The sequence below is a fragment of the Lasioglossum baleicum genome, chromosome 1 (genome assembly GCF_051020765.1).
Source record: "Lasioglossum baleicum chromosome 1, iyLasBale1, whole genome shotgun sequence".
Taxonomy (NCBI): Eukaryota; Metazoa; Arthropoda; class Insecta; order Hymenoptera; family Halictidae; genus Lasioglossum; species Lasioglossum baleicum.
Window position 1 is genome coordinate 12,350,595 of NC_134929.1, and position 23,677 is coordinate 12,374,271.

Below are 23,677 nucleotides of genomic sequence, written 5' to 3' on the forward strand. Positions count from 1 at the left end.
AAATCAGGATTAGAGGATCGGCATTACCCGTTGAATGTACATCAGAGCTGACATTCAGCTAGCACACCGCTCGAGAATTTCATCTTGTAGGATTTCTTTGCACTCGAGGTTCGACCGCGCGAATGTTACCCGGATTTTATCATGCATCTTCGATGATCTTCGGCTGGAGAAGGTTTCCACGGAGAGCTCTCCACACGCATGCTCAGATATCCGTAGAAAGCTTGCTCTTCGAATCAGATTTTTCCAATCTCTGTTATGTCCACATCGAATAATTTACTCGAGGAATAACATTTGCTCGGGTCCGCGCTGTCTCCGCTTCGAAACCGAGAGGGAAAGAGAAAGAGGGAGAGAGGGAGAGAGAGAAAGAGAGAGAGAGAGAGAGACCGGCGGAACACAAGCCGGGTTCGATAAGCGTTCCAATAAAGTGGCGCTCGGAGAAAAACAGAGCGGCAAATAAAAGCTGGCTCGCCATTAGCTGCAACAATATAGTGCCCGACACTATTTCTCGTCGAACGGTCCACGGGAAAATCAAAGGAACCCTACGCGTTTCCAATAAAAATGTCAGTGTCTAGTTCCCTCGCTCCTTTTATTTTCCATCGCACTGTACAAAATTGCAAGAAATGGATGCAAAAATAATTACAAAAAGAAGTCGCTGAACAAGGGCTGTAACTAGACTGCAGATTTGATGCACTTATGGAAAAGTGAATTGGCTCAAAATCATCGACTGAAAAACATTAAATGAATTAAATACTACTGGTAAATTATTTACAACCTATGCAAAATATTAAAAGAAGAAATCAATGTTTATATCACTCCTTCTTCTTGTAATTGACGCAGACAATTTCTATTTTAGACAAAAAACCGCAATCTATTAATTATCCTCGACTCACTAAAATTATTAAACGAGGAAATGCATTTTCGTTGAACTTTTGTTTCAGGCACCCGACTTGGACCCATTTTATTTTGCATGAAGATTCGTAGTTTAATAATTATCACTAGATTGTGGATCTTTATGCAAAATAAAAAATGTTTGTATTGATCGCAAGACACGCAGGAGTGAGATAAAAATATCTTTCTTCTTTTAATTAGCTGATGAAGCTGATGCTGATGTCAATGCGCTGATGTCTTTAAATCTTTTTAATATGTCCACTGCTTGAAATTGCGTTTGCCCATTTTTGTCATAAATGCATAAAATCCGCAGTCTAATTATCACGAATGTTTACGCATTCAAATTGGACGTTTATCTCGTTCGGGATCGATCTCGAACGGGAATCTCTCGGAATTTCAATTGAACCGCCCGCTTTAATTCGAACGCTACATTATCCGAAGACAAACAAGATGCGCGCTCGTTTTTATTGCATCTCGCCGCGGCGTATGTTTGCGCAAAAATAATCCGTCACTCCGTTTTCTCGATCGAGGAAGTAAGCACACGGTTTGCGAGCTGCAAACGTAGAACGCGCTCGCTCGCTCGCGTGCACACAGACGCGTGAACGGATGCACGCGCGTCGCGAGGTCAACGGCACGTTGGAAAACAAGCGACGGTGCAGTATGGCGTTGCACACGAGAGCGCCGATGCATTCGCTCGCGCGAGTTGCATTCTGCGCGAGCGTGTCACGCGCCCGTCCAATATTATCGGGGCCGATTTCGATCGCTTCCTTCTTGCCGCAACCCCGTGTCCTTTGTTCGCAGTCCGGGAAATGCAACCAGCCGGAGAAGAAGTGCATCGCTGCACAAAATCCGACTGACCAAATATCGTCCCCTTCGAACCCCCGCAACTTCGTTAAAAAAAACGTATAAAAAAAGCTTTTTAAAATCCACGCTTATATTAAAATACACTAAAAAGGAGAAAATAATTTTTTTAGACATTAGAGACTGTGAATAAAAGCGTGGAGCGCTAAACCATGTTGACGTAATCTTAGTGGGCGCTGCTCTACGCTTTTATTTATAGTCACTAATGTCTAAAATAATTATTTTGTCCTTTTTAGTGCATTTTAATATAAGTGTTGTTTTTAAAAAGTTTTTTTTTTATATATTTTATTATATTTTCTAGTTTTGAGTCTTTTTTAAATGGAACGCAAGATATAGTAATACTGGTATGGAATAGTAAGATACAGAAACGAATATGGAAATACGCGAGATGGAATAAGGGGATGAGTCCGAGAGACGACGCGACGCGTCGCGTCGCCGCACAGTGGAACATTTGGACCAAACTCGATTCAAAATCAAAGAACTTTCGATAGAAATGAGGTAGAGCGATGAAACTTTTTTTTAAATTAAAGCTTTGCAGAATATGGGAAAAATGAGGTCGTAGACAAATTTTGAAACCGGATTTGAAATCAACGTGAAAAAATCTACGGGAAATGAAGTACGGCATGTTCAATAAAAATTTTTCCCGCGCGTGCTATTGGAAAACCACAATGTTCTCGAACTTCTGCAAGTTTAACGAATTTTCTCAACGTGAAAAAACGTTCGCACCACAATCTCCATAATTATCCCATATTCTGCAAAGTTTCAGCTTTTATTTTTAAAAAATTTCATCGCTCTATCTCATTTCTATCAAAAGTTCTTTGATTTTGACACAGATTTCGTCGGTTTAGCCTACTGTGCGACGTCTCTTGATGGAGTCCGAAATTGTCCGAAATGGAACTGAATGAACGGAACACCACGCTGACTGAGCTCCTTCGGTGCGAAGTGGGCTAGTGGAGTGGGGATGAGTCGGAGTGGGAACGCATAGTGGAGTAGGGAGCGCTGGCGCGCGGAGTGGGGATCGCTGAACGCGATGATATACTACCGAGTGTCGCGCGACGAGGTGTGACGGTTAACATTAACATTTTTTTTTCTCCTGAACGCACAGTTTTCTGTTTAATTTGTTTTTTTAATATTGCATTGTCATTCAGTTCTCAGCTATGTTTAAAGTTTCAAGTCTCTAGCTCATCGGGAAGTAGTTTAAAATTCGATTACAATATTTGACGCATACAACAACAACAACTAGGCAAGCTAATATAAGCGTGGTAATGATCGCACGATCATCTATCCGGGCGCATTTTAATCGGCAAAGCTTACGCTTTTGTATCCTCGGAATTTTGTCGAAATGCTCCGTTATGTTTAATCAAATTGAACGCGCGTATGCGCATTTGGTAATCAAAAACAGTGAACACGAATTTCGCAGAGCTTTCGTCTCCGAAATAAATGAACAATTGCTTCGGAATTGGCTGGACAAAGGAACAGGGCCAGTGCGGCCGTTCAATTAAAGGAAATGCCACGGGAAGGGAACTAACACTCACTCTCGTGCATTCATATACACGTGCACAAACATACATGCACAATCTAGAACGCATCCTTCGAGTCACGATCGCGTAGAACCGTGTCTCGCGCGAGTCGGTTGAATTCAACCGACGATAAACAAGTCCGTGGACGTTTACAATGTGAAAGGAAGCATCCGCGAAGTTTCTCCGCGGCCTTAATAACCAGGATAATTGGAAATTAAGGACGCCGGCTTATCGTGCGCCGCGCACTCGCCCCGTGAGTGTCGCCGGGCTGATAAACTTGCTCCCTGATCGAACACCGAGCTGATAAACGAGCCTAAAGGGTTCGGACAGGCGACGAATCGCTTCTCGAAATTACTCGGGACAATGAGACACCAAACTTCAGACACACCATCGGTTTTCGGGACTTTAAACCGGCGCACAGTTGAGTATTTGAAAAATTTTGGTGGTCTAATCTATTGGAATATATGAACAACAGTGTACCAGTTTTAGTGTTTTATTTATGTACTCGTGTAAGGACTTTTGTAGTATTCATTTTTTTCTCTTGGCCCGTTTCTGAAATATCGCTCGTCTACTAGGATCGTTTATACATGATGAAGATGTGTTAATTTTTTCTTTACAGACACTTTTTAAACAGTTATGGTTTGTCTGTTTAAAATTCTTCAAGTTTATAAACGACTTTGAATTGAATAATATATTGAATGTTAAACCCTTTTAATCTTGCTGCGATCGCATAAGGACGAAGAATCCGACGGAAAAAATCGTGCAAAACTCGCATAACGTCCGGCAAACCGCGTTTGCGTATCGCTTTCGTGGAAATGCGCAAGTTGCGGGGAAATTCGCATTTTTCGAGGGAGCACGGTCGCACGCCACAGTGGAAATCGACTGTCCGCTCGCTAGAATTCCGAAACCGGTTCCCGGCTTGCTGAACGTTTCGGATCCGCTCGACGCTAGCGAAGGGGAAACGAGGAAAACCGTGGAAAAACCTCTTGAACAATTAACGAGCGAGGCAGTTACGATAAACGCGCGGCAACGAATCCTGAAAACTGCACCCGACGCCGGGAAAACTTTTCGAAACGCTGCTCTTCCTTTTTTCGACGATCGACTGCGGCCCGTAACGAAATTTGGCTGTTCAGAGTCCGAAATCAAGATCCAAATTGCGGAGTTACAAAAATTATGATTGCTCAAAAGATTCTCACATCAATATTCAAACCACCGTTTACGTTACACAATTTGTTTTTATCCAATACGTAAAACTCAACTAGGCTCAATTTTACATGTATAAAATGAAGAAAATCATTTAGAATGTAAATATTCCAAATCGGAAGAAATATTACTATTATTATTATTGTTATTATTATATACGGACCGAGGTCCTTTTATACAAATGTGTACAGTTTTGACAGTATAACTGATATAACAAAGAGAAGATATGACAAAAATCTTGACATAAAATCTTAACCTAAGTCTTAACTAAAATTTACATAAAAATATCTTTTGTTTTGACGTTAAAATGGCTTCGAGTTGCAAAGGATCAGTACTTTCATTCAGTTATCAATCGAGATTCAGTTTAAGATTACTTTTGAAAGATGGATAAAGTATTCTGTGTCAGTAATGATCGACGTGTTGATTGGGAGTAGTGAATACTCGGAAATATTTTGGTAATTCAACGAAGAGATGGCGAATCCTGGGTCCCGAGGGAAGGGGAAAGGTTAAACGGCTGCGGGACTTTGTTTTCCATCATCGTTTCTCGGAGGTCTAAAAGGAAAACGGTAGAAAGCGCGGTATCGCGCTTAAAAACCCCATCTCCGCGAGTGTCCGCGATTAGAAACAAACTTTCACGCGTCCAGATATTTTCTCCGCATTTCGCGAGCGCCTGGTCGTCGACCTATCACCGATTCGAAGCCGATCTTCCTTAACAAAACCGGACAAAGGCGCACAGAAATATACGCGCGGTCTATCAATCGGCTATTGTTATCATTTTTGTCAGAACCTCTTTAAAAGCTCTAAAAGCTCGACGTTTGTGCACGGCGTTAACAAACCGGCGGTACAAGAGAGAAAGGAGTGAATTCAGATGGAAAAACAAGTCGGAAACGTGGAATACAATTTGATTGTCCGATGCTCCGTATTCGAGGAAATTGAATTTCAAGATTGGGCTAACGCGTCTGACCATGGCCTGCTTATTCTACTTCTCGTAAATACTAATGCCGATTTTCTCGGGAACGCAGTTGACGTAAACAAATAGATCGCTATATTTATGGCTTATTTTTTTCTGTAGAACCATCCCCTTTCCTAGAAGGAATATGTTCCTTGCTTAGGTGTCAATTTGGCAAAATGACCATGTGACCGAATGATTTCTGCCGAAAGATTCGACATCGAGGAAGCTGTCTCGATGACAAACACGGTACACCCTCTATTTTACATCTGAGTGATGAAGCTTCTGAAAAGACAGCAGAGGAACGTCGAAAAATGGGGACAACGAACGTGTTAAACAAGTACGTCGAATTGCAACACAATCGGGGAGAAATCAAGCATTCGTCAATGTCTAGAAACGGGAAATGCAAACGACTTCAACATTCGCCAGCCAATTACTCACTTGCTGAACTTCATTCTCCGAAACATATTTGCATTTTCTTGCGAACACGGATTTTTGAATAAATCACGATAGAAACCCGAGTCGAAGAGAGAGATTCTTCTACTTCGTCGCGACGCGAGATCTGAAAAACCGAGAGCTTCGTAGAGCCTTGGCTGCTCGAGTTTCCATTGGCAGTTGAGTTACGAGACACCGTAATTCTCGGACCGTGGAATTCTTGAGAGATCGAGGCTCTTTGGATCGAGGATCGGCGCCAGAAAGTGGAAATTGGATTCCCCCGATGGAAGTTTCTCGATCGAGTAAGTTAATCGGAAGATAACGATATATAGAGAGTTCTCGGGAGATGCGCACTGGGGTATCCAGCGGAATTATGGCTTTGTCATTGGGTCGCGGCGCGAGAGTTAATTACTCTGAGAGGCCGAGTGTTGTCATCCCGTTGCGTCGCGTCGCGTCGCGGCGTTCGCGAGTCATTTTGAAAATGATACGTTGGCGAAGGGTTCGTTACTTCCAATTGACCGACTGGCCCAATTTCTACCGATTTCTCTCGCTCTCAGTCAAGGTATACCAGAGACGCAACTTGCACTTCACCGTGCCGTGCACCGCCGATCAATCGGTGGAATTCTGGCTTCTCTTCTTTTCGTTCTACACCTGTTGCTAAGGCTGCTCGATGCCGTGCCGTTTTCTTCGCGAATCAACCGACCGTGGATAATCGTTGTTTTCCCTAACACGATCGGTAAAAGTAAACTACTCGAATAAAGTATCCTCGCCGACGAAGTATTCTTTCGTGAGGCTCGTTGCCGCGATCGCATCGAGATAACCACTTCCCAGTACGCGTCAAAGAAGACACGCGAGCCTGTCTTTCCAGAATGAGAACCGCACTTTCACAATGTTGAAACTCGGCCCAAATGCCTCGAACTTCACGCAACGATCTGCCACTTTACTCGCGCGAAAGCTTCCGGATCCATATTCTCCAATTCATCCGAATTCACAAACTCTCGGCGCATCGGACACCGGGAACCCCAATCACTCGGATCCTCAAATTCTGAAACCATCGGGGAAATATTCACACTGTTGCAATACCTCAGATCTCTCCACATCGAAATTCCCAATTTTCAGACTCTAATATTTTCATATTTTCAGACTATCAGACTCTGAAACTGATCGGCCATCACCCCCAAATCCTCAGACAAGTATTCGTACTCTCAAATTCTCTGAAGCTCGAACAATCGCCTCTCCCTAAATTCCCAGTTTCTCTCTTCTTTCCGAGATCCGTCGCAAAAATCGCAAATCAGGAGCGTGTAATTTGTGCAAATTATGGTTGTCAGCAGCCATCAGGCCTTTGCCCGTGATCCTCAGATCTCTATACATAGAAAATCTACATTCTCAGACGCTCAGACTCTAATATTTTCATATTTTCAGACTCTCAGACTCTGAAACTGTTCAGCCATCACCCCCAAATCCTCAGACAAGTATTCGTACTCTCAAATTCTCTGAAGCTCGAACAATCGCCTCTCCCTAATTCCCAGTTTCTCTCTTCTTTTCGAGATCCATCGCAAAAATCGCAAATCAGTAGCGTGTAATTTGTGCAAATTATCGTTGTCAGCAGCCATCAGGCCGTTGCCTGTGCGTTCTCTATCCAGAAGGTAGACTGACGTGGATTAATTGTTCCCGAGGACGGGAGCTGTTCTTTTTTCCCCGGATTGATGCGAAATGACTTCATCGGACGTCGACCGTCTCGATCGCGTTTTATTAGGCGCCGTCCCTCGCTTATCTCGATGCAACTTGCAACCTGCAACCTGACGACGTGGCTCCGCCGTTGAAGACTAATTATGCGAGCCGAGAGTTCAGCCTCGCAGAACGGTTTTCGCCCACGGTAACTCTATTCCCCTTCGAGACAGCAGCGCACTTTTCTACTTATCTACTTCCGGTGGTCATTTTGCCGGAGAGCCGTCCGAGCGAAATATTTATTACTTTCCCTTTTTACCAACGATCGAGCCCCAGCTTTTAATTCGATTCGAACGACGAGAGCGTCGTCGGGTTTATTATTAATCGCAGACTGATTCTGATTAGTCTGCTTGATTACGATTCTCGGCGCGCCGTTAATACGTTTCGCTGCTGTTCGGAATTGTGAGTCGACACGAGGAGACTCATGATGCAGTGGGAATTGAGACAATCATTAACATTTGGACGAGGAGGTCTGGGTCCATTTTGATCCAGCATTTCGAAGACATTATTTAGTTATTCAACTCCTATAAGTTTATATAATTGGGTGCGACAAGAACCTACGAGGATAGACCTAGATAAAATACTAATAGAAGTATGCTTAATAAAAATGCATAAACTGTTGGCGAGCAGAGGCGGCTACAGTTTCTAACATAGTTTCTTAAACTCTGGAAACAGAACAGAACACGAAGGAGTATTTTCTCTTTGATAAACATTATTGGAAGATGTTTGATTCCTACCGGCAGCTGCTATAATTGAGGATCTCCGCGAGAGAATATAGCACGAATCAATCACTATTTCAGCTCGTATCCGGAACGCACCGGGCTGAAAGCGGGCAAAATGGCCCGTGAACGTTCGCTGATCCCAGCTATCGAATTTCCGCGAAAATTGTGCACCGTGGAACGCGCTCCAAACTGGCAAGAAGCTCTCGCGCGCGAATCCTGTCAGTTCACGCCGCAACCATGACGAATCGATCGTTCGAACGATCTTTCACCGAACGATCAAACCCGACCCAATTACCCTCGATCGTCCGTGAAGGGAGTTACGATTTTACGATCGCCCGAGAAGTCGGTTTTACGAGAGCGGAGAGGCTCGGCGACGAAAACTCGCGCGAAAAGTGTGTTGCGGTAAGGATCGAACAGACCGGACCGTTTCTGGATCGTTGATCTACATTTCCCGCTTGCCCCCCTCGATGTTCCGTTCCCTGTCTGGCTACATTTGTCCAAGACAATAATTCAATACCGCGAGAAAGGAGCTCGACGAATCGAATTCTCAGACAGGAGAGAGAAAGAGAAGGAAGTAGAGATAGAGAGGTTCGTTTGAAAAAAAATATTGCTCCTTTGTTCGCATCGGAGGATGCGGTTAATTATTGGTAAGACAGGAAGCTCGGTCTGATTGCATTGTTCTACGGCATTCTAATGAGACGCGAATCGTGGCCTATGAAAGGGCGGTGAACTTTGCTAACGGGGATTAATTTATTAGCCTTTTGTGTTTCCATTTAGACAGAAAGATAACAGTCGGCCCGCTACGTTGCTGCATCCAGCTGAGATCTTTGCTCGATCGATTCCTCGCCGATCCTCGTTTCGACGCGAGAACACCTTAGACGGGCTCCGTTCGCGTTGCTCGCGTTTTGTTTCGGATCAGATGCAGAAAACCAGTCGTTTTTAGTCGAAATCATTCTTTCAATGGAGTTCTTTAATTTCACGACCGCATTGGAAACTTGTCCGTGTTCTTTTAACCCCCCTTGCCTTACAATTTACGGTTTAAGTGACTACAACTTCTGTTGTAACTTCCCAAAAGCGGAGAATATTGATATAAATTGTACGCCTATTAACAAAACCAAAATAGAATTTTATTTCGGTTTAAAGGAAATTATTAACATACATTTTTATCAGAACGTGTTCAGAATCTTCATCACGTGTCAGACACGATATTGTAAGGCAAGGGGTTAACGTCACAAACATCAGCACACCTTTTCGTCGAACGTTCCGCCGTTAAAAATACTAAATATTGTAAATATACCGATATTTTTCATGTTAACACATGATTCACTGTTATTTTATAATTGTTGAAAGTCTATGGTCCAAGGGTAAGTATTTTTTAACGGATCCTTCAAGCACAATTACAAGTAAGCCCCAGTAACGTAAAAAAAGATTTACAAGCTCCCTTTTGGGATATCAATTTTCGACTGTTCCTCAAATTGTTAACTATACAGAACTGCTATCGCGTCGTCTGAACACAATCCGCAGCGAACCGAAGGAATCGCGAGCCTTCCGACTAGATATTCGCGAGGGGTGTTTAACACTGCGACGATAGAGCCTCTCGAGCATGATGTACAAACAAATGTGAGCCAAAAAATCACTATTTCGAATCCACAAGGATAACGCAAAAATGACGAGAGTTTATCGAAGGCGAACGCACGTGGCGTGGAATCAACGGTTTTGCAAACGGGGTCTAGCAGCGGCGCGGCGTCGCGCAAAACTGAGAATGAAATACCTGTGAACCAAAAGGAGGATCTTATAGGAGTTCTCGTCGAGGCAGGCGGCCACCATGACTGACAGGGATCCGCGTAGTCCGCGTTGCTCTGGTTGCTCCAGCTGATATCACCTCTCCGCCGATCGATAAAATGAAAGCCGCGCCGTGCGCCGGCTGATCGAGCGAGAGAAAGACTCGCGGATTCTCGATTCTCGGTCCGCGACTCGCGGGCTCGTGTCTCGTCTCGACGGTACAAGCTTCGCGATGGAACCGTGCGGTTCTGGGCCGAATTGATGTAAATACGAGCGGCGAACGGGCGAGAGCGGCGCGATCTCTGCCCACACGCGCGACACAAACACCACCGGAGACCGGGAAAACCCGTGGGCGTCCCGGCAGCTTAGGATCTCTCAGCCGTACGCCGCGCCGTGAACGTTAGGCTACCGCATCCGGACGAGCAACCGAGCATCGCAACCGATCGATGCACTCCGCCGTGTGCGCGAATTCCTCGCGTTATGTGAATCATTTCCACCGTCACGCGAAATCGATTTTTCCTTGTTCGACACGCCGCGTCGCGTCGCTTTGCTTTCATTTGCTTTTCTTCGCTTTGCTTCGCTGCCGATCCGAACACGATCGGCACACTTTTTTTCCTCTCCTTCCTCTTTCGCGACACGACCGGCGACACTCCTTCCACCCTACCTTCCTCTCACTCTCCTGCTCTCCCTCTCTTTCTCTTTCACTCCCCCACGCCAACGCTTCTTGCGACCCTTTTTGCGCTGCGAGTCGGTGCAGCAAGGATTCTGAATGTTTAGAACCCACCAAGTGTGGAGGAATATGTTGGACGGTTGCTAAAGATCCTGATTCGAAAATAAAAGGCAAGAGGCTCCATTTTAATTAAAGATCGTGGTTTTAAACGTGTATTTGCGTATACGTAGCTTGGTGTGTGTTATTTTAAATACACCGGTACACGTACACTAGTTCACGTGTATTTAAATACACGTGAAACAGTACGCGTGTACTTAAAATTACACGTAGCGAAGTACGTGTACGTGAAATAGACGTATATTTAGGTACAAGTGAAATAGGGATCTCTAATTTTAATCCCTTCAACTGCGATTTATTTTAGCGTTAGAGTGATTGGTAACTTGGCACGGTAGATAAAGTAAAAGAATTTAAGAACGTGTATTAGGCTCGGTATATTAAAATTTGCGAAGTTGGAATCTGCATAATGATCCTCGGTCTAGCTGTAACTTTAACATTTTATATTTGATGAATAATTTGTTACATAAATATACATATCTATAAAAAGTAAAAAAAAAATAGTAAAAAAAGTGATTTTAGTCATTATTTAAGAATTAATTTATTAAGAATTAATATAAAGTTCGTGCCCGAGTTGAAAATAAAATTCAATGCTTAAATTTTAAAGAGTATAGCTTTATCAATCAATTATATAGTCATCGTTCTTTTCTAATTGCAGAAAATAATGGTGAATATATAATTTATTAATAAATCTCTAACCGTAGAAAATAATGGTGACTACATAATTTATTAATAAATCTCTAACCGTAGAAAATAATGGTGACTACATAATTTATGAATAAATCTCTAATTGTAGAAAATAATGATGACTACATAATTTATTAATAAATCTCTAATTGTAAAAATAATGGTGACTATGATTTATTAATAAATCTCTAATTGTAGAAAATAATGGTGATTTCTTTTTTACACTCCACCGTGTAGTACAGTTTGTACAGTACAATATCGGGCACGAACTTATGCAATCATCTAATAGTACTGTGAATTGATTAAATTTTGTATTAAGGCTATTAAAATGAGAATATCATTTATTATTAATCTCGAATAACAAATGAGTTGATTTAATAAAATTTTCATAAAATAAGTACCTGAAAAGAAAAGAAAAAGCTTTGTCTCTGGCTTAGCCTTGTCTCGCCTACTTTCTTTGAGAGCAGAATCGAGAGATCAGAGAACAGTGTGACGTCTGTCCACGATATAGGTGACTATTCAGTCCCGAAGTTTTCGCATACAGTGCTCGCGTGAAATGTTCGAAACTATCGAGTCAGATTCGAACCTACTTACAATGCGCTTGATCCCATCTATACCCGTGAACGAGCGCTTTCTCGCTGCGGACCGACGTCTATGAGAAAAGAGAAGAAACAGAGACGAACGAGAGAGAGAGAGAAAGATAGATGTAGGGACAGAGGGAGAGACAGAGAGAGAGAGGTCTCTCCTCGATATCAGGCAACGATACCCACCGACCGACCCACTGCAGATCCATAGGCAGATTTAGGTGGATATTGTATCGAGTGGATCTGGGACGCTGCACGGTTACGCTTGCTCGGAGTTCCCTGACCCAGACAGACCCCTGTTCCTTCTTCTTTCGGATGAGAATCGATCCGAAAGAAGGGGTGCCGTGGCGACGGGATAGCGTAGGATCGCGAACGGTACCAGGACACTGACCTTTTTAGTATTTACACGCTAAATCGCCGATTCTCGAGAATCGAGAAGAAATTGTGAAATTGTAAATTTGGACTGATTTTAAAGCTCGGAGCTACTACATGTTCCTTCAGTTATGAACAAATTTTCTAGATGAAATACGTGAAACCGTGAAAGATTAGAAAACTAATGTCATTCGGAAAAATATTACGATCGTAGATTTGGACTGTTTTTAAAGCTCGAAGAACAAATTGGCTAGGTGAGATACATGAAACAGTGAAAGATTAGAAAAATCGCAAAATAGTTATCAGTTTTAGTGTAAAAACAACTATTACGAAATTAAATGAATGTTTATTTAACTCCTGCTTGCCACAATCATAATCATCACGTCCACAGGTTTCGCAATCCAAGTTGATCCTTTTGTAGATCAAATTCACCCTTCCACAGATCAAAGTCTTGTAGATGACTCCAAAGTGAAGCAATGCAACGTTATTTCTTTATATCTAAATATTCCTTTCGAGATAATAACTTGGCGTGGGATATCTTGTCGTCAAAGTAACTTAAGAAAGCAAAATCGTAGGCCAACTTGAGTTGCAAAAGGGTGAGGAAAGAAATTTGTAGGGCAACTTGAGTTGCAAATAAGACCAGCAAAATGAATGAATTCGGAGTGTAAAAGCTGTGAAGCTTGCGATCGGTGACTACCGCGGAGAAGAGACACAGAGGCGAGAGAGAGAGAGAGAGACTGATCGTGAAGCGAGCGGATAGAAAGGGAGAAAAGAAAGGGGAGAGATCGTGAAGGTAGAGGGAGGAGGGAGGAAGAGAAAGAGAGACGGAGATCAGAAGAAACGGGCAAAAAGAGACGGAAAAAAGATCTCGGAACTGGTCACGCCCGGCTCGCCCAGGCCGGCAGCCAGGCCTCTCGACAATCGCGACGTTTTCAGGGCGAAAAACCGACCCGGAACCCAAGAGGCAGGCAAGCACAAGCAAGAGGCAGGAGGCAGGCAGGGTCTGGCCTGGCTGCAAACCGCTCGCCTGCACGCGTGCACACGCTGCAGAAATACAGGCTGGGGCTCTGGGCCGGAGGCAGGCCACGCGGAAGTGAACGGCGCTCTCCGCCGATTTTTCGGCCCAGAAACTGTTCTGGCGTGGGTGTCAGCCTGGATACCTCGTTCGATGCACTCTCGTGGCTAGGAGGCACGGTCACCTTCTCGCGGCCAGCACGTCAACAGGTAAACCAAGCCGTTGCAGCTGCATCGAACGATCCCGGTTCCCTTCTCGTCGATGCACGAGCCTCTGCTATGTCTGTGTCTGTGCCAGCAACTCGAATCCGCAGGAAACAGAGAGCCCAAGAGCGAAAGAGAGGACCTTGTCTTGCTGCGATCTCCTAAGTTGCGAGTAGCCATGGGATCGAGTTCAATGGGTGCTCTCGCAAATCCGACTTGTCCAATAGGCTAATAGTATTGATGAACGTTGATCGATTATCCCTTTGCGGGCGATCCCATTGCAGAGCCAGATCGTTTATCAAAGTCTAAACACATTATTTACTGGCAATTATTCTGTAATCTTTTGGAACACTGTGCTTCAACGGCAACGGAAGCTTCATGATCCAGCGACTCATTCTTAATAACGTAATACAATCATTGCGTTTACAGTGTGAAAGAAAATTTTCAAGCTTCCTTTTTGATACAGCATGAGTATCTTTACAATTAAATGATTTTCTTTCGAAGGATCGAGTCGAATCTGACGGGACTTGGGTCCGTTGGGACCCACAATTATAAACGTTCTGTCCAAATACTACTTCTCTGGTAGCCAGCCCAAAGCGTTATTTATATCAGCTTCGACAAGGGCCATTGATCTCGAGAAGGTAGTTACAAGAATATGTTTACAAAATGTACGAGTCAGAATTGGAATGAAAAGTCTCGGTCTTGCGATGCTTAACCGATGATTCGCAGTTCCTGTCGACCGAGCCCTGACAATAGCAAGTCATAACGAAACGAGAAAAAGCACGATCGAAGCACCGGGAAAACAGGTTCCCTGGTTGCGCATTTTCGCGTTGCCACGAGTGCCGATCGCGGCGCACGTGAGCAGGAAAGTGGTAAAAGCCACGGCGGAATGTGCTGCAACCTTGAACGCGGTTGAATTGCTGCATCGGCAAGGCTCGCGCACGCGTTCGTCCCGCTCTACTGCCGGGCACGATCCTACCGCAACATGATTGCCGAAAAAGCAACTTTATTAACGCTGATTCAATGTGGACGATGGCCGATGCAAAAAATATGTGTCGAACATTTTTGCTGAGAACTATCTTTCCCCGAAGCTTCACGAAAATCGCAGAACAAGGTGGCGTACATGAAACCTGTCATTTGACCGGCAGTGTTTACTTTGTTTAGTGTTAACTTCATATTTTGCAAGAATTATTTTCATATCCAATGACACAATTTTAGAGGGCGCACAGTGATCGATTCCTCGATTCTAGGTGGACAAAATGGTAAATTTGATCAACTTCAGATATCTTCGCTGCCGTTCTATTTTGTTCACGAACATTAATTTATTCGATATATAACGTAATATTTCCATTGCACGTGGTTATTACGACCGATAATACGGTGCTAAAGTTTTGCCTGTGCGAAATACTATAAATAAGCTAATTCTTCTTCATCGTATAACTTGTTTGTTTGTTGTTTAAATTATTATGTAAAAAATGGAGCGCGTAAGCGAAGGTAAGTATTTCATTTTTACATATTTTTACGTATAATTTTATTTTGCCGTGTAAATCATATACAACAGGCTAACTAATAATATTATTTAAGAAGAGGTCAAATAGTATAACTTAGTTTTCCCGAACTCGGCCGGACTTGGTTCTTTGATAGTTTTGAAGAATACTTATTTCAAAACAATGATACTAAATATCGTTGACCCGTTTTGCCCCGTTTGCCATTTATATCATTTTTTAGAAAAGACATAGAGTATGCCACTATTTCATGTGGTATTGAAATTGACGATAGAAAGTTTACAGAATATGTACTTCAGACTACGAGAATTACATATGACAATTATAATTTATAATAATTTAAAATATCCACCTTTGTGTCATACACATTCCTTATTATAATTTTGTAATTTTGTATTACATTTTTGTAGAACTTTATCTAATTTTTAAATATGAGTTAAGATTAATTCTTTCCATTTTGTGTATTGTTTATTCACGTATTTAAACGAAAACTATAAAATATTTAATTTATGTTATTTTCACAAACGTTACAATTAATTGTTATATTTGTCCATTTTAAATAAATGATATAATTCGTTTAAATTCATGTAGTTTTTATACGCTTGTCATGATTTCTGAGAAATAAAGCGTTATTACTACAAGAGAACACAAAAATTTGAATTTTGTCCACCTAGAATCGAGGAATCGATCACTGTGGGGCGGCGTGAAAAGAATCTCGTGAGCACATTTCAGCAGATATAGCTAAGGTTCACCCTATTCCCCAGCGAGAGTCGCCATCGCTGCTTCCACGGCGTTGCTCTCACCCCAATTACACCGTTGTCAGCGTGTTGTTCCGATTCCCGGTAAAAATCGTTGTACCAGTTCCCTGGGAAACGAGGCGCGGGACACGGTTCGGTTGTCGAATTAACCCGCTGTTCGCCATTCGCATTTTACCGTCGTAATATCGCGTCGGCGAATCGGATCGGCGTACCGCGGCGCGCAGGAGAAAATCGGCGTGTCACCGATCCGACTCCAAGTGGAGCACGCGGACTTTCAACAGAAGATGGAAACGGCTCGGCCGGGGAATATAGTCGATCGCTAATGACGCCTGATAGCTAGAAAGTGCTCCTTTATCGCTCGATGTTTCACGGTCGTCGCATGAGAAACGCGAAACCGAACAAAACAAACGGAAAAGAATCGGCGACTCGGTTACCTCGATCGGTTACGTCCCCGACGGAAAAAGCGGCGGCGTTTCCCTTCCGCTTCCTCATTTGCTTTTATCTGCACGATTGCGGTTTTGTAAAATCTCTAATTAATGACGGCCTATATGCGCTGCTGGTATGATTTCGACCGAGTTACACCCTCCAAAGCGGATATGTTCCATTGACTATTCTAATGACTAGACTGCGGATCCTTAAAAATTGTTTGCATGCATTGCGAGAGACACAGCAACCAAATAGCTACTTATTTCTTTCTTTAGTGGTTTTATTAAGTTGTAAGAAATATGTCGAGCTACTTACACATTTAGTTAATCTTCCTATTGTTTGAAATTACAGCCACCTATTTTTGCCAAAAATGTATAAAATCCCATGCACATTTTATCCGGCCACTTTCTGCCAAGCAAATACAATTTATAATAGAATATATGAAAAAAAAGTTTTTAAAAATCACGCTTATATTAAAATGCACTAAAAAGGAGAAAATAATTTTTTTCCTGGTTCTCTATAAAATAACGAATCCAGTTAAATGATTAATAATATTTTTCCCCAAAATTTTAAACAGTTGGTTCAACATTTCTTCTGTTATAAAATTAATGTCGGAATAGATAGAATTTAATATAAATTTAAATAAAATCGTAACATTAGTGACTATAAAAACAAAAGCGTGGAGCGCCCACGAAGGTTACGTTAATATTGTAGTTTAGCGCTCCACGCTTTCATTTTTATAGTCGCTAATGTCATGATTTTATTTAAATTCATCTTAAATTTTTCTATCTATTCCGACACTAATTTTATAACAGAAGAAATTTCGAACTAATTGTTTACAATCCTGGGGAAAATTTATTTTATGGAGAACCAGGAAAAAAATTATTTTCTACTTTTTAGTGTATTTTAATATAAGCGTGGTTTTTAAAAAGTTTATTTTATATATTTTATTTTCTACTTTTTAGAAAGAATGGACATTCAGAGAAATTTTGTAATATTTTTAGATGAACATTAAACATTAAAAAGTTATTTTCACCTTTTTAGTGCATTTTAATATAAGCGTGGTTTTTAAAAAGTTTATTTTATATATGTTATTTTCTACTTTTTAGAAAGAATGGACATTCAGAGAAATTTTGTAATTTTTTTTATATGAACATTAATTGTTGAAAGAAATGTAAATGGGTACACGGGTATCCGGGTGGTTACACAAGGATTTATTTAGCAGATGGTGTTAATAAAATGTCAAATTTCCGCAAGCTCCGACTGGACTTGTTAGTTTATTGTAAAGCCAAATTCAGAAAATCAGATTCAGGAAAATTCAAGTAAGCTATCCGTATACGAATACTGTTAGAACGAATAAGAGCGTTAGATCGTCGATTACGTTCGATTAGATCTGCGCGAAAGAGATCTAAACAAATGCTCTCACATGGGTCGTGCTTTAGGATGGGAATAGCGATGCGATGTCTCGAATTAACCAGTTCTATCAATCTCAGGAAAATTTCCATTAACGCGACGCCGAGGGAGCAACAATGTGCTCACCGACGATACAAGCTTACCTCTCTCGATATTTATAAATCTATAAATCCAATTAATTCTTGTGCCACGCCTCTGCCGTACCAGCAGGTGGTGTTCATTGTGAGACGGCGAAAAAGACGACCAAAAAAAGAAAAAATTAAGTAAAAGACCGAGAGTTACTTTGCATCGGCGTAAATTAAAAGCAGCGACGGCTTAACCGGCAGCATACTCCGTGGAAAAAGGAAACCGGCGAAAGAAATCCGCTTTTCCACTTTGTTAGCAGATCACGGAGGCCGATAAGACAGCCACCGATACTCGAACCGTAATTGGCCCTATTATACGGCCAATAGTATACCTCTCAGCGGTTTTAATTGATGGTAATGGCGCATCGGGGGTAATGGCACGCTGCGTAACGTGCCATTACTCTGTAATAACAACGGGCCGCGATAGTTCCGTTTTCTATAGTGACATTCAGGCCGATGCACGCGCACACCTCCCCTCGTTCGCCTTATCTCCGGCTGTTATCTAACCGAGGAACTGAGCAAAAAACCACCGTGTGAAAGAAGAACGGAGAGAGAGAGCGAGCGAGAGAGAGAGAGAGAGAACGGGGTGAAACTCACCCGACGGGATGGCCGATCGAATAAGACGAGTCGGGATTCAATAAAGCGATCCACTACCGGTCGCCGATTAAACGACGCCGATCATTTCTCGCGCGACGCGTTTCTAAACAACCTCGATGACAGGCGAACGCGATACGCACAGCTTTTCACGCAACTTTCCAAAAACAACCTTTTTTATTACCACGCTTATATTAGCTTGCCGAGTTGTCGTTGTTGTATGCGTCAAATCTTGTAATCGGATTTTAAACCACTGATTCCCGATGAGCTAGAGACTTGAAACTTTAAACATAGCTCAGAACTGGATGACAATGCAATATTAAAAAACAAATTTAAAAAAAAAACTGTGCGTCCAGGAGAAAAAAAATTTTTACATAACCGTCACACCTCGCCGCGCGACCCTCGGTAGTAGGTGATCGCGTTCAGCGATCCCCACTCCGCGCGCCAGCGCTCCCTACTCCACTAAGCGTTCCCACTTTGACTCATCCCCACTCCACTGGCCCACTTCGCATCGAAGGAGCTCAGTGTGGTTGTGGTGTTCCGTTTATTCAGTTCCATTTCGGACAATTTAGAACTCCATCAAGAGACGTCGTCTCTCGGAGTCATCCCCTCATTCTATCTCGCGTATTTCCATATCTTGCGGTTCTATATCTTACTATTTCATACCAGTATTACTATATCTTGCGTTCCATTTAAAAAGGACCAAAAAGTAGAAAATAACAAAATACATAAAAAAAAACTTTTTAAAAACCACACTTATATTAAAATGCACTAAAAAGGAAAAATCATTTTTTTCCTGGTTCTCCCAAAAATTTAATATAAAAATTTAAATAAAATCATGACATTAATGACTATAAAAATAAAAGCGTGGAGCGCTAAATTACATTGACGTAATCTTCGTGGGCGCTCCACGCTTTTATTTTTATAGTCGCTAATGTCATGATTTTATGTAAATTTATATTAAATTTTTTGGGAGAACCAGGAAAAAAGTTGTTTACTCCTTTTTAGTGCATTTTAATATAAGCGTGGTTTTTAAACAGTTTTTTATATATTTTTTAAATGAACATTTTCAAAGCTGTAACACCTTTCGTTTATAGTATCGGAAATTGCATCAGTCTCGTACCCATAAAATGAAAAAAAATCGTGCAAGAATATTCTAGGTCGGAAGAAATGTTTGGTTGGCAAAATGCAGGTTTCGTTGCACGCTGCAGATCGGCGCATGCCACAAATGCATAAAGATCCACCGTCGAGATATCACAAACACTAACTATACTCGGTTTTCGTTTTCCCAAAGAAATTGCGTTGATTTGATCTAGGTATCGCAGTCGCTGAGTGGGTGAGAATATGTCATTAAAATGTTAAAATTAGTGTGCCAACGGTTTTCGGATCGTAGATCCGCTTGATCCCGGTTGATCCTTTGTCGAGGTTCTCGCGGAACGCGAGAGCTTTTCCCCCGTGAAATTAGAAAGTCGCCGAGTAGTCCGAGAGAGGATGGATGCCGGTTCGTTCCCCGATATTAGAACCGGCAATTACCGTTGATCCGCGATCGGGCCGCGAGATTCACGATCGGTATCTTGGCTGGGCCGCGCATAAATTCTCCTATCCCGGATAGGCCAGTCCGAGATTTCTCGTTTCCACGCTGCACTCCGCAGGAAAGTAGCTGTCGCGCTCACTCGCTTGAACCGTGTCTCGACGCGTCGTTTTGTATCGCGGGTATTTACACGCCGATGCATTCTGCGTCCGTTTCCGAACAACGTGTACACATCTCCTGTGTCGTGCTCGTCGACACTCCCACCGGCAACCTAGTTCCCGTCGATATATTTATAACGATCCTCGAGGCGAGACATCGCGGCGCACACTGACTCGAAATCGTCACTGAAATAGTCCCTGCTAGGACCAGTGCCCGAAACGGCGACCTTGAACATCGGTACATCATTATTAGACTGCGGATCTTCATGCAAGATCTACATTGTCCAAGTCGATTGTTTGAAAACAGAAGTTCAATGAAAATGCATTTAATCCTTTTTTAACAATTTATCTTCCGGAAGAGCCTATTAATAAGCTTTTCGAAAATTGTGCTGTACCAAAAGGAAACTTAAAGATCTTCTTTTACACAATAATTTGTGCGAGTTTCTTGGATCGCGATTGAGGTAGCTGTTGCTGTTGAGGGATCTATTAAAAAATCCTTAGCCATGGGTCACATTCAAAGAAATTATAAATTAAATTAATTCTAGTAAGTCGGCTGAAGGAGGCCACCTAAATATCTCTTTTATTTTGAATGGCACAAAAAATATTTATGGCATTGTTGAAATGGTATCGAAGGAGGAATATCATAGAAGAACAATTTTTTTTATCTGGTTATTTTTTCGTAGTTTTTGTCAAGGTCATCTTTATTCTTCATCGGGAAAACTTATTTTTTCATATCCCATCTTGTAGCGGCTGAAAAAATACATTTAAATATGCTTAAGTCATTACTTTCAGGTGACCTTGAGTACCAAAAAATGTGGTGAAATTGTAGGATAATATTAGGATTACATTTGAACCACACAAAAAAAATTGTTCTTCTATGATATTCCTCCTTCGATACCATTCAAATTATGCCATAAACATCTTTTGTGCCATTCAAAATAAAGGAGATATTTAGGTGGCTCCATCAGCTGTGACAGTATACGGTCTGGCATAGCTAAGGTAATTGTAAGTTGTATTTGTTTCTGTCTGTCCGTGTTTTCAAACTGAAACGTGAAACATCTAAATCTTCCAGACGAAAATAAACGCAAAACTAACCTAACCTAACTCAAACCAAACGAAACAGCACGAAAACTATTTCTATAAATATCTCGTAAACAAAGACCGAGCGGCGGTAACACGCACACGTAAAAGTTGCTTAGAATTATGAATTCTACAACATAGTTGAATTTCGAGAAAATCGGCGAGGTGTATACTTTTCCGTATAATTATCAAAAATTGTGGGTGCCACACATGCCGATTGATTTCTCCTCGTAAAACGCAATTGGGCATTTTCGGAAAAGATTTCGACTGCGGTTCTTACGAATTTCGTAATGACGAACCACCTGCGACCCTTCCGAACTATCGGGCAACCCTTTGGACCCTGACCTTCTCCAACCGTAGGCCTGAAAACCGTAGGGGAGTTTGACAAACGTAGGGCTCGCCCTTCTGCACGCCCCTGGATCAATCCCATCAGCACGACAAACAGTAACCCCCTTGCCGCCCATATAGCAAATACCTCGGCCCTTCGTCCCCCCAAGCGCCGGATACCTCGAGAATCTGATGACGAAACTGGTCCCTGTCGCTCGTCGAGTTCTCAAACGAGGGTAAACAACCCCTGTCGATGGGCGAAAATTTCCTCCCTTTTAACCTCTTCAAGTATACCGGCACATAGTGCATTTCATTTTAGTTTCATGCGACACTTGACGCTAGGAGTACCGAGCCCAAAACACGATGCATGATAATTAAACGGCGGATTTGATGCATTTATGACAAAAATGGGTACGTACAATTCAAAACAGTGGACGTGTTCAAAATATTCAAGGCCGTCAATGTATTAGTTTCAGCTTAACAGGATAATTCAAAGAAGAGTGCTATTTTTATTTGGCTCCTGTGTCCTGCAATCTTCAGCTTAATAGGATAGTTCAAAGAAGAATACCATTTTTATATGGCTCCTGTGTCCAGCAATCAATGCAAACACTTTTTATTTTGCATAAAGATCCGCAGTCTAATGATGATACACATTTATAACAATAGTGACTAAACGAAAACAACATCAGGAACGTCCTCCTCTTCCTTAAATCCATTGATCTATATGAACTGTTATAACTAGGCAGCGGATGTTTATGCAATTTTCAATTTTTGTAGACGAATTTTAAGAAAACGGAATAAAATGCAATCTTGTTCTCAATGGCCAAATTTTATATTCCACCCTTTTTTAAACATTCTCACAAGCCATAAATGCATAAAGATCTGGTTATAACTTTCTGTTGTTCTCTCTCATCCTAAGATTCTCATCCTCTACAAATTACATGTTACATACAACCAAGTGTAAACCATGTGATCCCTGAACTGCGGATTTTATGCATTTACGACAAAAAGGGGTAGGTATAATTTAAAACAGTGGACATATTTAAAAAATTTAACGCCACCAGTATATTAGTTTCACCTTAATAAGATAATTAAAAGAAGAAAGACATTTTTCTTTGGCTCCCATGTCTTACAATCAATGCAAATATTTTCTATTTTGCATAAAGATCCACAGTCTAGTGATCACTAATGACCTCGATGTTAATGCGGCCACGTTAAAAAATGAACTGTAAATAAATAAATAAATACACAAAACAGTGAAAACCTCGGACGAGTGCTATGACGTTATTTTCATTAGGTAACATTTCAAAGAGAAGAACGGAATCTTTTTACGGAATCTCTATTGCTTGTAATTGACGCAGACAATTGTTATTGTGCATAAAGATTCACAGCCTGACAATAACAAACAGATTCTGCGTGAACTCTCGATAATCCTGGATCTTTGGGAGCGAGAGACACGCGTGTGTCTAACGATCTATCCGGAGCGTGTTCCCTGACGTCGAACACGTGTCGTACGTGTGCAACGGCGCACACAGGTGTAGAGCGGGATGCATTTTTCCGCGACGTGCAGCGTGATGCCGCATCACGTGTCTAGAATGTTACTTTCACTCCGCGCTGCGTGCACCTAAGAAGGAGGGAGGGGGGCTGGGATCGTTTCAGCCGCAATCCGTTTTGCAACCACGCGTTATAAATCCCTAGATCCGTAGATCTGCCGGCACCTCGATCGACGGCTTCTAACGGCCGATTTCGTCTTATACACGCTTGTTCTCAATCTTCTCCTCTCCCGATAAATGTATTCTTTACTAATCAACAGTCAGAGCTGGGCAAAAATTTAATCAACGATTGAAAACTAAATTTCTACTTCAATCGTTAATCGCAATTATCAATTGATCTCCTAGTTTAGTCGTTAATTGCGATCAACGATTACATTCCTTTTAATTGTAATCGTCAATCGGATAATTGATTAATGATTAACTGCTGAAATTTCGAAATTAAAAATACGGAATCAAAACTATATAAATACTGAA

General features: G+C 41.9%; 1 protein-coding gene across 2 annotated transcripts in view; it reads right to left on the minus strand.

Moving 5' to 3' along the window:
• Positions 1-23,677, minus strand: part of E23 (ABC transporter G family member E23) — a 226,373-nt gene that overhangs the window by 74,607 nt on the left and 128,089 nt on the right. Inside the window, exon 1 of one of the 2 annotated variants that reach the window (XM_076436667.1) lies at positions 10,078-16,905. The exons of the other annotated variant lie outside the window; for it this stretch is intronic. Within the exon in view, the coding sequence (XP_076292782.1) occupies positions 10,078-10,133 (56 nt within the window). The 5' untranslated portion in view covers positions 10,134-16,905. Of the gene's footprint in view, positions 1-10,077; positions 16,906-23,677 lie in introns of those variants that run through there. 2 annotated transcript variants of the gene reach the window in all.